General features: G+C 39.4%; 1 protein-coding gene across 1 annotated transcript in view; it reads left to right on the forward strand.

The window, feature by feature from the left end:
* The first annotated feature begins 6,958 nt into the window (after positions 1–6,958).
* The window catches only part of nudt4b (nudix (nucleoside diphosphate linked moiety X)-type motif 4b), a 32,242-nt gene continuing 26,209 nt past the window's right edge, over positions 6,959–12,991 (forward strand). Inside the window, exon 1 of the mRNA XM_061913294.1 lies at positions 6,959–7,370. Coding sequence (XP_061769278.1) covers positions 7,275–7,370 — 96 coding nt within the window. The 5' untranslated portion in view covers positions 6,959–7,274. The remainder of the gene's footprint in view (positions 7,371–12,991) is intronic.

Raw genomic sequence — 12,991 nt, forward strand, 5'->3', positions numbered from 1 at the left:
TCTTTGGCGTGAATGCCAGGCTTCATGTTTGCAGGAAATCAGGCACTGCTCATCACCAGGCCAATACCATTCCAACAATTAATTTCTTTCTTTTCTTTTTCTTTTTTAATAAACTTGCAAAATATCTTAAAATTGTTTCCGCATTTTCATTATGGGATATTGTGTATAGAAGTTTGAGGTCAAAAATGTATTCATTTCTAGGTATAATGATTGATGATAAATTGAACTGGAAATCTCATGTAAAAAATATACAACATAAAGTAGCAAGAAATACGTCAATAATGAATAAAGCCAAATATGTTCTAGACCAAAAATCACTTTATATTCTCTACTGCTCCCTAGTGTTACCATATCTGAGTTACTGTGTAGAAATATGGGGAAATAATTACAAAAGTACACTTCATTCTCTAACAGTGTTACAAAAAAGATCACTTAGACTAATAAATGTTGGATATAGAGAACATACAAACCCTTTATTTATTGAATCAAAGATACTGAAATTCCACGACATAGGGAAATTGTAAACAGCTAAAATTATACACGAAGCAAACTATAACCTGCTTCCCAAGAATATACAGCAACTCTTCTCAACAAAAGAGGAGAAATATAATCTAGGAGAAAAATGTAATTTAAAACATTTGTACGCACGTACAAAACTTAAAACCTTCAGTATATCAGTATGTGGAATTAAATTATGGAATGGATTAAGCGAAGCAATCAAACAATGTACTAATATGATTCACTTCAAGAAACTCTTCAAACTTAAAGTGTTTACAAAGTACAAAAAAGAAGAACCATGATAAACATTCTGATTTTATTCACCCATTCATTCTCAAAATATTCTTACTTATCTCATTGTATGGAATAAATCTTACTTCACCAATTATTTATTTATTTATTTTTATTGTGATTACTTATTACTTATGGAGTATACATTGTGAATACATTGAGAACAGGAAGTGAACAAAAGTTTTAGCAACTGTTATGTAAATGAAAAGGGGTAGGACTAAATAAGGTCTGCTTCTTCCTACTCCTTTTCGAACATGTTGAAAAGAGAAACTGGAAATTGTGATGTATCATGTTGTATGCTTGCATGTTCCAAATAAACTCAAACTCAACTCAACTCAACTCATTCAATTTTGTACTATGGCTTAACCCAGTGGTTCTCAAACTTTTTTCAGTGATGTACCCCATGTGAACATTTTTATAATTCAAGTACCGCCTAATCAGAGCAAAGCATTTTTGGTTGAAAAAAAGAGATAAAAAAGTAAAGTACAGCACTATTTATTAAATTACATATATGACATTACAAAATATTGCTCATTTGTAGTGGTCTTTTTTGAACTATTTGGAAAAAAAAGCTATAAAAATAACTAAAAAGTTGTTGAAAAATAAACAAGTGATTCAATTCTAAATAAAGATTTCTACACATAGAAGTAATCATCAACTTAAAGTGCCCTCTTTGGGGATTGTAATAGAGATCCATCTGGATTCATGAACTTAATTCTATACATTTCTTCACAAAAAATAAATCTTTAACATCAATATTTATGGAACAATGTCCACAAAAAATCTAGCTGTCAACACTGAATATTGCATTTCTTTTCACAGTTTATGAACTTAAATTCATATTTTGTTGAAGTATTATTCAATAAATATATTCATGAAGGATTTTTGAATTGTTGCTATTTTTTGAATATTTTTTAAAAATCTCACGTACCCCTTGGCATACCTTCAAGTACCCCAGGGGTACGCGTACCCCCATTTGAGAACCACTGGCTTAACCTGTAACATAACATAATACTTTCCGCATGCACCGGGTCCCGCTGGGTATCTTCTGGATTATTTTGTTATTTGAAGTTTTTTTTTTCAATGAGGCTTCATCGTCATCATCGGCGGTCACTCCAACGAGTATGGCGATCCTCCTGGTAGGGCTGTATCCCTTTATGTGCGTGACTTAGTTTAACGTGGGGAGACTGGTGCACAGACAGTCACCACACAATCCTTGACAGAATCGGGTCAGGGTCCAGTGGCATGGAGTCCAAGACGACTGGGGACCTTTTTTTGCTGCAGCCTTCTCCCGCCATCGCAGCCGTTGTGGTAGTTCTTAAATCTACCGTCTTCCGCCTGCTCCGTCGTTGAGGTCTTCACCGTATCCCCGGCTAGGGGGCAGTCAGGTATTAGGCCTTTGCCAAGTTAAAGTTAAAAGTACCAATGATTGTCACACACACACTAGGTATGGTGAAATTTGTCCTTTGCATTTGACCCATCCCCTTGATCACCCCCTGGGAAGTGAGGGGAGCAGTGGGCAGTAGCAGTGCCGCGCCCGGGAATCATTTATTGTGATTTAAGCCCCAATTCCAACCCTTGATGCTGAGTGCCAAGCAGCGAGGTAATGGGTCACATTTTTATAGTCTTTGGTATGACTTGGCCGGGATTTGAACTCACAACCTACCGATCTCAGGGCGGACACTCTAACCACTAGACCTCTGAGTAGGTTAAGGGCCACCTGGGGTAACAGTAGTAAAGGGTTTAACCTCCTAGTGCCCCAAGACCCCATACAGGAGCCCCCAATGCCGGATGCACTTTAACGTCATGCCAGGACAAAACTCAGTGTGGCTTAGCTCGGTTGGTAGAGAAGCCGTGCCAGCAACTTGAGGGTTGCAGGTTCGATTCCCGTTTCCGCCATCCTAGTCACCGCCGTTGTGTCCTTGGGCAAGACACTTTACCCACCTGCTCCCAGTGCCACCCACACTGGTTTAAATGTAACTTAGATATTGGGTTTCACTTTGTAAAGCGCTTTGAGTCACTGGAGAAAAAGCGCTATATAAATATAATTCACTTCACAATTCACTTCACTTACATGGTCGGCAGCTACCACGTATCCAACTAGGCATCTCCTGGATGAAGATACAAGTTCGATGCTCATAGAAAATGTGATAAATTGTTTTGGACTTGAACATTTTGCGCCCCTTAAATGTTGTTTTGAACACAGAAAATGTGTCATGAGCACGATTTTCCATGCCTATTCCACTGCCCCCAGCCGTACGTTGTGTGTATTCGAGTTGTGTGTGTGTGTGTGTTTGGTGGTGGTTGTGTAACCGCTCATTCATAAATCAACACCACACCTCGGGAAGGGATGAGGAAGGAGGCCTCCCAGTAGCTTTCTTGCTGCAGTGCCCGAAGGCTGATGAGGTCAACATAGTGCAAACACCAGTGATAAAACATCTCTGATTAACATCAGTGATGAAACATTTGGTGATGTCACAAGACCAGACACCCTCCTCCCCGTCTAGGATGTGTGTACCTAATGATAAGGTCACATGCCTGGTCTGAGGTCAAAGAGGAGATACATGGCCGAGTTAATCACATCAGGGTTTTGCAAGAGCGAGAGAGTGGATCGCGAGTAAATGAGGCGCATTAAAGGTTGACAGGACGTAAATGTGACAAGTACGCACCCAGGTGTCGCCGTGTGTGCGGGAAAGAAACCCGAGTGCGCTATTCTCTTCACCTTCGGTCTAAAATGATGCGTGACGACAGAAAGATTGATTGTACGCATATTTCACATTCAAATACCTTTTTGAAAATGCGGAATGCATTCCTCTAAAATAGGCTCATGCTTTAGTGGCAAACATCCATCACAGTTATTTTGAAACAAATATTCATTTTACTGTGTTTTGTATACAATACAGAGTACTGTAGTAGTTCACAAAACATGAAAATAGACTCATGATCTAACAACATGCACCAGAAACACCTGAAAAATAATTTAATTTAAATTGAAGCATTTAATAATATTCTAGAGGCGTGATTCTCATGCGTGGGCTCCAGCTAGTGCAGAGGTGTCCAAAATGTAGCCTGGGGGCCATTTGTGGACCCCTGCTAATTTTTTAATGGCCCACGGCACATTCTAAAAGTACTATTAAAAAAACATTAAAAAATGGAAATAAAAGAGCATACAGGTTAAATGTAATGAGAAAAATGTGCAATGTTTACACTAACAACACAAAGTAACCAGGCAGCGGGTTTTTTCTTTAAAAATTGCTCCAAAAAACAAATTATGAATCAAAATCAATGTCATTACGAATTATTACTAAAGCAAAAAAAATAAATAAAATAATTTGCATGACATATTTTTAACACTTTTATGAGATGGGCCCTTTTGGATCTCCAAGAATTTTCATGGGATTTTTTTTTTTTTTTAAACAGGGATTGCTCAAAAAATAACAATGAGTCCAAATAAATGCTGTTATGAATCATTGACATATTTAAGTCTCCAATTACTTCCAGTTAAATATTATTATTTTTTTTTTTAAACTCGGGAAAATGTTGCATATTTTGTGCTTTGGCCATTGAAAGTATTTTCTTAAAAAAGGGCATAAAACATAAACAAATAAAAATTTAATCTTAATATCAACAGATCTGAAGTTGAGCTACAAATTTAAGTGTTGGAAATGAAATGATTATATGATTTATTTTTAACAGTTTTGTAACTGAGACCCTTCCGGCTCCACAGGATCAAACTTGGGGATCCCTAAAGTTTCAAATGGTTTTGAAAATAAAAAATATCAATATGGCCACCGCATGAATCAATTTTTCAGTGTTCAAAGTTTGGACACCCCTGATCTATTGGTACGCCACATAATCACTTGATTAAAGTACAGTGTTTTGTTTCCCTAGATTTAAACCGTGTTGCTGTTGAAACTGTGTGTAATGTTACAGTGGCCAAAAGCAGTGTTATGATTACTTAGGTCTACTACGCTACTGTATTTTATTGTTGGTCTTTAGGATGATGGCACTTGATAAAAAGAAAAAAAAAAGTTTGAGAACCTCTCTTCTACAATGTTTAATGTGTGTATACTAAATCCATATAACAGTCATTAAAAACGGAATAAAATATAAATAATAACAAACGTATAGATGAATTTAGAAAAGGGGTTTAGAAGTTAGCAATAGGCCGCACAGGCAGGAGATTTGGGTTTGAATCTCCTTTTGGGCATCTCTGTGTGGAGTTTGCATGTTCTCCTCGTGTGGGTTGGGGTTTTCGTCAGGAACTTTCTACGACATTTCAAAATATGCATTTTATGTCAATTGGAGACTGTAAATTGTCCATGTGTATGAATGATGGTTTCTCTATGTGCCCTGTGATTGGCTGGCAACCACAAGGTGTACCCCGTCTCTCGCCCCAAGTCAGCTGGAATTGACTCCAGTTTACCCGTAAACCTAATGAGGATATTTGGATGAATTTAGAAATAATGAATAAAATAATATTCTGAAAACCCATAATAAATAAAAATACAAAACTAAATAAAATTAGGAATACATTTTCTTGAAGCTTACAATAAATGACACAAGTAGTTGAAAAAACCCCAATGAATCCAATAAATACATATTTTTGAATAAAACATTTAAAAAAAGATGACACCCCTAAAACCTTTCATGAATAAAACAGTTTAAAACGTCACAAAAGCAACCATGATCAGTAAAGCGCTGTAACTATCACCAATAACTAAACTTTTCATTATCTTCACAAGCAAGTTGATTGGTTCAGACTTTGTCCCACTTTTGATCAATTCCTATTTGTCTTCCAAGAAGGCCGCTTCGCCTTATCTCCACTTTTATGATGTGGATCCTCTTCGGTCTGCAGGTGAAAGATCAACTGAGGTTTACCGTGCAATTTGACACATTTGTCTTAACAAAGGCGAAGCTGATTGACGCATTGTTCAATCATTCAGTATTCAGGGAGTGCAGGCGTGACATGTGTGACATCTGCTGTGAGTTCATCAATGTCAGGACAAAATATTCATTATATGTCTTTGAAGTTTATTTACACCACTGGTCATCTGGCAGCGTTCCCAAAATGTCCAACTACTCTCAATATCTTTTTACAATGTTCATTGTACTCCATATAAAACAAACTAAAAAATTTTATATGCAGCACGATATCAAATGGCGAATATGTTTTGCCAAATAAAGTATTTGATGTTTTTCCACTTTAATCAAAGAGGCAATGATGTCGCGACTATTTGCAGTTATCTTAGCAAGTTTAAAAAAGGTGTTTTTCGTTTTTGCATGCTGCTGCAGCCCCTTAAATCGCATTAATAATTGTGTGTTTTAGCATGAATTGATTTACGTGGTTAATTTACCAGTCGATCTACATTCCCATTCGCACCTATGGTCATGAGCTTTGGGTTATGACCGAAAGGATAAGATCACGGGTACAAGCGGCCGAAATGAGATAGGGTGAGAAGCTCCGTCATCCGAGGGGAGCTCAAAGTAAAGCCGCTGCTCCTCGACATGGAGAGGAGCCAGATGAGGGTGTTCGGGCAACTGGTCTGGATGCCACCTGAACGCCTCCCTAGGGAGGTGTTTAGAACACGTCCAACCGGTAGGAGGCCATGGGGAAAACCCAGGACACGTTGGGAAGACTATGTGTCCCAGCTGACCTGGGAACGCCTCGGGATCCCCCGGGAAGAGCTAGACGAAGTGGCTGGGGAGAGGGAAGTTTGGGCTTCTCTGCTTAGGCTGCTGCCCCCGCGACCTGACCTTGGATAAGCAGAAGAAAATGGATGGATGGATGATTTACGTGGGACCCGACTTAAACAAGTTGAAAAACTTATTCGGGTGTTACCATTTAGTGCTCAATTGTACGGAATATGTACTGTACTGTGCAATATACTAATAAAAGTTTCAATCCACCAATCAAAGTGTCAACACAAACTATCATATTGACTTAGTACTTGTATTTATAAACATTTTATTTATCTGTATGTTTTTTTTCAATGAACATTTCGTATTTACATATTCTGATTAACTCAACTATCTTTTTGTAAAAAAGGATCAAAGCGTTGATAAGTAGTCCAAACAGCAAGGAGTCCCCGCCCATTCGGAAGCACCTCATCCAATAGGCGCTCACCTTCTTCCTAGGGGGCGTGGCCTGCATATGTCAAACTCCACTCGGCTTTTTCCTCCCTCCTGAGTCAGCGGCCATGCGCAAATGAAGGCAGAGGAGGTCCGTGTACATAAAATCCCTGGCCGGGGATCTCCATTCACTACCTCCCGGACGACTTAAAGCAACCACTGGAGCTTTGACTTGCCTTTTTTTTGACTGTGAATCAAACAAGGAACTCATAAAAAGCGCCTGGGACCTCCTACGGATTTAGACAGCAGCGGTGATGCGGCTGCTCTGTTGCTAACCGCACGCGCAATTGAAACATTTCTTCTTTGCATTGTTTTTTTTGTTGTTTTTTTTTATTGTTGCTGGTTCGCCCAGGATGAAGCTGAAGCCCAACCAGACGAGGACGTACGATGGCGACGGTTTCAAAAAGCGGGCGGCGTGTTTGTGCTTCAAGAACGAGCGCGAAGAGGAGGTACACACACGGACTACTTTGTGCGCCCATTACACAAAAACTGGGGGTCATGACTTAAAACTGACCAGTCGACTTTAACAATAGAGACGTTTTGTAATATTCTTATTAAATGCGTCACGGCACGTTTTATATATTTTTTCAGTGTTTTTATTGTTTTATCTTAAGGTTTTTTGTGTGTTTGGACTATCCAGTTTGGGCTAGTTTGAGGAGTCACCAGCATAAAAAAAGCGTCGTCATCGGGGTCTCTCATTAGCAAGGCTTTTCTACCGGTTTTGCCTTTCAAAATAACACACTTCCTCTATTGCGATCCTATCGACACAACGCATTGCAGAAAGTGAAGCTTTTATTTTGAATGATGCCATATGTTTTTCCGTGAAGCCATTTGCTAGCTTTTAGTCGAGACGAGGGGGCGAGGCGCTTATTAGCGGCGGTTTCTTCATCCACTCGTGAGGACATAACATCAATGATTAATCGTAAATATTTGCTCATTCGTGTACAACACCCTGACGGTGTCTGAAGTAGTCGTCATTCATTTTTTACAGTATCTCGACCCGCCAGTTTGGTGCATAGCGTCTGTGCTTATGGGAATTTAAAGGGGCCGCAGCATGTAAATAATGAACATGAGCTGCACTACATGTTTCTGTTATCTCTATAAAGTTTTCATAAGTCTTTGCAGCCCTTTAAGACACCGGTGATTTAGGGCTATATCAATACACTTTTGAATTAATGAATTTATCGGTTCCTTCATCAGAGCATTGATTGATTGAAACTTGTATTAGTAGATTGCACAGTACAGTACATATTCCGTACAATTGACCACTAAATGAAAACACCAGAATAAGTTTTTCAACTTGTTTAAGTCGGGGTCCACGTTAATCAATTCATGGTACAAATATCAGCATAATACTTTGTCCTAAGCACACAACATAAAGCTTTAAGTTTTGTACAGTGAGCATCGTAGTCTGATCCAGGCTATTACACATTCACCATCGTGGAAGGGACAAGCAGTTGAAAATGGATCGATGGATAATTAGGAGTTACGATCCCTTGTGGTGTAACGGTACATGCTGCTGCCATTTGTGAATTGTGAATTATATTTATATAGCGCTTTTCCCAAGTGACTCAAAGCGCTTTACATAGTGACACCCAATATCTAAGTTACATTTAAACCAGTGTGGGTGGCACTGGGAGCAGGTGGGTAAAGTGTCTTGCCCAAGGACACAACGGCAGTAACTAGGATGGCACAAGCGGGAATCGAACCTGCAACCCATATTTGTGCTGGTTTGATTCCCAGCGAGGCCTGAACACCAAATCATTGGAGCTGTCCAAGTCCAACTAAAAGGTGTAAACATTTTGCCAAATCATAACATGCGATCAACGCATTGTGGTGGCCTCTGACGGGAAAAGCCCATCCGTCCATCAATTTTCTACCGCTTATCCCTTTCAATGTCGCGGGGGGTGCTGGAGCCTATCTCGGCTGCATTCGGGTGGTAGGCAAGTCGCCACCTCATCACAGGGCCAACACAGATAGACAGACAACATTCACACTCACATTCACTAGGGACCATTTCGTGTTGCCAATCAACCTATCCCCAGGTGCATGTCTTTGGAAGTGGGAGGAAGCCGGAGTACCCGGAGGGAACCTAGGCAGTCACGTAGAGTACATGCAAACTCCACACAGGATTTAACCCAGGACGTTTGTATTGTGAGGCAGACACACTAACCCCTCTCTTCCACCGTGCTGCCCACAGGAAAAGCCAAATAAACAAAATGACTTTTAACGTGGTTCTGATCACTTGACACAGTTAGATGGTGAACACTGTGTTCATGCTGCCGGTGAGCTATTGGTCATGAGCTGTTGTGTTCCTTTCAGTTTGCCAAGCTGGCTGCCTCAGGATCAAAAGTGAAGATAAACTAGAATTACAGCTTTGTGGCTGTTTGCCTTGGTGGCACGGGGGTTAGTGCTGGTGCCTCACAATTTAAAAGTCCTAGTTTGGATTCTCGGGCTCGGGGTCTTTCTTCATGGATTTTGCATGTTCTCCCCGCGACTGAGTGGGTTCCCTCTGGCTACTCCGGCTTCCTCACTGCAAATACATGTACCTGGGGATAGGCTGATTGGCAATACTAAACTCGTCTCAGTGTGTGAATGTCTGTGTTGGCCCAGCAAACCCCGCCCCGCTGCAACCCAGAGAGGAACTAGCGGTAGAAAATAGACGGATGGATGGGTTGTTTTGCCTTCGCCCGGTAATGTCCACACTCGCCCCAATTTCGTATTAACACTGCGGTTGAAAGCTTGTCTTGAAGAGAGTGACCTTTGCCCTTTGGGAAAAAAATGGTCACTATCTTGTACTATTTTTTCACTTTTGCATGCAATTACAGAACCCCTTCCTTCTAACATTTATATACACGTTACATCACTTTGATAGGACATGCGTCAGGAGCCCATATGATACTACGGCTCGGAAAAGTCAAATTTTTATAGCCCTCCTCATGTAATCGCAGGGGTGACAATGCTTTGAAGCAATCTGAAGGTCTCCACTGTGATCTACTTTTAACAAAGTAAGCCCACTGAGGGCCTTAACTGGTGAACTTTGTTGCAGCAATAGTTTAAACAGAGGTGTCCAAAGTGTGGCCTGGGGGCCATTTGCAGCCCATTGCTAAATTTTTAATAGTCTGTGGCACACTTGAAAACATACTACAAAAAAACAATAACAAGTTGAATAAAAGAGCATATAGGTAAAATATAAAAAGAAACATATGCAACGTTGACAATAATAACACGAAGCTGCAATGCATGCTGTTTTTTTCTTTAAACTGTCATTGCTCAAAAAAATTATAATCAAAATCAATGTCATAATTTATTAACTCTAGAAAAAATGATAATGGACAGATAAATCTGAAGTTGATATGTATTACATTTTTAACACCTTAATGAGTCGGGCCCTATTGGAACTCTTAAGAATTTTAGTGGGATTTTTTTTTCAAATGGTCACTGCTCAAAGAACAAAAATTAATCATATCTATGTTATGAACTATTTACCTAATAAAAGCAGCTCCCTTTACTTAACATAAAAAATATATAATCGACAGATAAATCTGAAGTTGAAAAAATACGTATATTTTACAGTAAAAAACTGACCACTGTATTGTATTTACTGACTAACATATAACTGTGAATGGAAAAACACTACCAATGTTTTTTAACGGGAAAAAAAATCTGGCAGCGTAGTTTCCAGAATGTTATTGCAAAATTTACGGAGTTTTTAAAACATTTTGCTGTAAATGTAAGAACAGTACAACATTTTTTTGACCAATTCTGGCAACTGAGCTGCCAGTTTTTTACCGTAAGAAAATGTGGTGCCATTTTTCCGTTTACAGTTAGTTGTTTTTTCACTTAACAGTGATACACTGTAAAAACTATTGTACATACTACTGTAGTGTTAAAAAAACTGTCAACTCCGTCACCAGAATTGTACTGTAAGGTATACAGTGTTTGTTTACAACGTTACAATAAAATGGAAATACAACATCATTAATTTTACTTGGGAAAAAATTGCAGCTTAGTGGCCAGAATGTTAGAACGCAATGTACTGTGGTACTGTAAATAAAAAAAAAACACTTCTTTTACGATACTATTTTGTCTACTGAACTGCCTGTTTATTACATTAAAAACATTTGGCGCCTGTTTTCAATTTACAGTAGTACAACGTAAAGAAAAAAAACAACTGTAGATTTTACAGTAAAACTCTGAATAGTTTTTTTTCACTTTACAGTGATTGATGATACCTTGCTTTGAAATCATAAGTCAAGCAGATATTTGAGAATTTATTTTTATTTTGGCCAAATAATTTTCTACAAAGTATAATGATAATATATTTGATGCAATATTGGATACTATTAAATTGTAAAATGCATGCAATTTCATGCAATAAATGTATTTTTTCTGTCAAAAGGGAAAAATAAATACATTTAATGGGAAAAGATAAAGTACTTATTGACACAGTATTTCCAGGTGTTTGCGGGCCACATAAAATTATGTGGCAGGCCAAATCTGGACCCCAGGCCTTGAGTTTGACATCTGTGTTTTAGAATATGTGGAGGGCCAAAAACAAACAAGCTGTGGCCAGAAAATGGACCCTGTTGTGCATTTGGACCCCAGTCCTCTAGCGGGTTGGACAAGGTGTTTATGTCCTCCAGAGCATCCCCGGATTCCACTTACTGTATAACAACTGGTATTTGTGGTGGAGTATTGTCCAATAAGAACACACCACTGAGTTTTATTTGGAGACGCCCAATGGGATACATTGTGGCTCGCCACACCAAGCAGTTTGTGAAACGATGTGTGATGTTGTGTTGCCAGGTTTGTTTGATATGTGTGACATTTTGTCCTAACTTCCCATTGAGGAGATTTACAGTTAGAGACCCCCCTCTAACAGTTAACTATTGCTGGGAAACACTCGCAGGGCTTCTGGGCTTTCGTTCTTTCCTCCGAGCTTGGCCTGCTTTCCAAATATAAACTCATGAATTCCAGCTGTCACTTGATCTATCATGACGCTGTGAGATATTTTGTTTTTGGTTTTCATCTGAAACGCTCTAGGTTTTGCTGCAACCTTACTATTTGACAAATCTTATTATATATTGGGTATTATTTGAGTGTCATTTTATTTGCCTTTACTCCCGAAAGGGGTCATATGCCAGAGAAGTTAAGTCCCTACCTTTAGTCAAAAGTGATTTATGACCCCCCATAAAACAATGATTTATGACCCTCAAGGTCAAAGGTCAATGATTTATGAGGGGTCAAGTTCAAAGGTTAATGATTTATGAGGGGGTCAAGGTTAAAGGTCAAGGTTAAAGGTCAGGTTCAAATGTCAGGTTCAAATATCAAGGTCAAGTGGGTGTGGCTTACCCGGAAGAGGGTGGAGTTAAGACCTGCGGTGGGAGTGGTTAAACCAGGAAGAGGGTGGAGTTTTAAACAGAAAGAGGGCAGAGTTAAGACCTGCGGTGGGAGTGGTTAAACCAGGAAGAGGGTGGAGTTAAGACCTGACAGGGAACAGAGGAGGGTTCAGTTTTTTTAAGAAAGCAATGTCATCTGAGCAGCATGTGACCATATATTTGATAGTTTAAATGTTTACGATCGTTTGAAACAACTTCCAGATTTCGATGTATTGATGGCTGGGAATGTTACGTGTGGAGATGTGGACACGCACGCACTTCACACACACACACACACACACACACACACACACACACACACACACACACACACACACACACACACACACGAGGGGTACAAAAGGGCGGTGTAAGGCTTAGTCATTATTTGGAGCTTTATACGTTAGCGTAAAGACTTTGTTCGATTCGGTCATGATTAGTGAAACGCCTGTTTCGATTTATAAAAATAATAAAACTTACATTGACGCTCCGCAAAAAAGTCGAGTGTTTCTAAATCGTATTCAGATGCCGCCGACCGAATCTTTGCGTGAGAAATGGGATTTGGAAGGGGAGGGATCTTTTGGATTTGTATTCAGATACGAAATGGGGGATATCTGCTTATTTCAGCTAAAAGAAAGAAGAGACGGAAGCCCTTTCTCGATATTTTCATCGTTATCTATCGTGGATTG

The sequence above is a fragment of the Nerophis ophidion genome, linkage group LG10 (assembly GCF_033978795.1).
Source record: "Nerophis ophidion isolate RoL-2023_Sa linkage group LG10, RoL_Noph_v1.0, whole genome shotgun sequence".
In the NCBI taxonomy this organism is placed as follows: domain Eukaryota; kingdom Metazoa; phylum Chordata; class Actinopteri; order Syngnathiformes; family Syngnathidae; genus Nerophis; species Nerophis ophidion.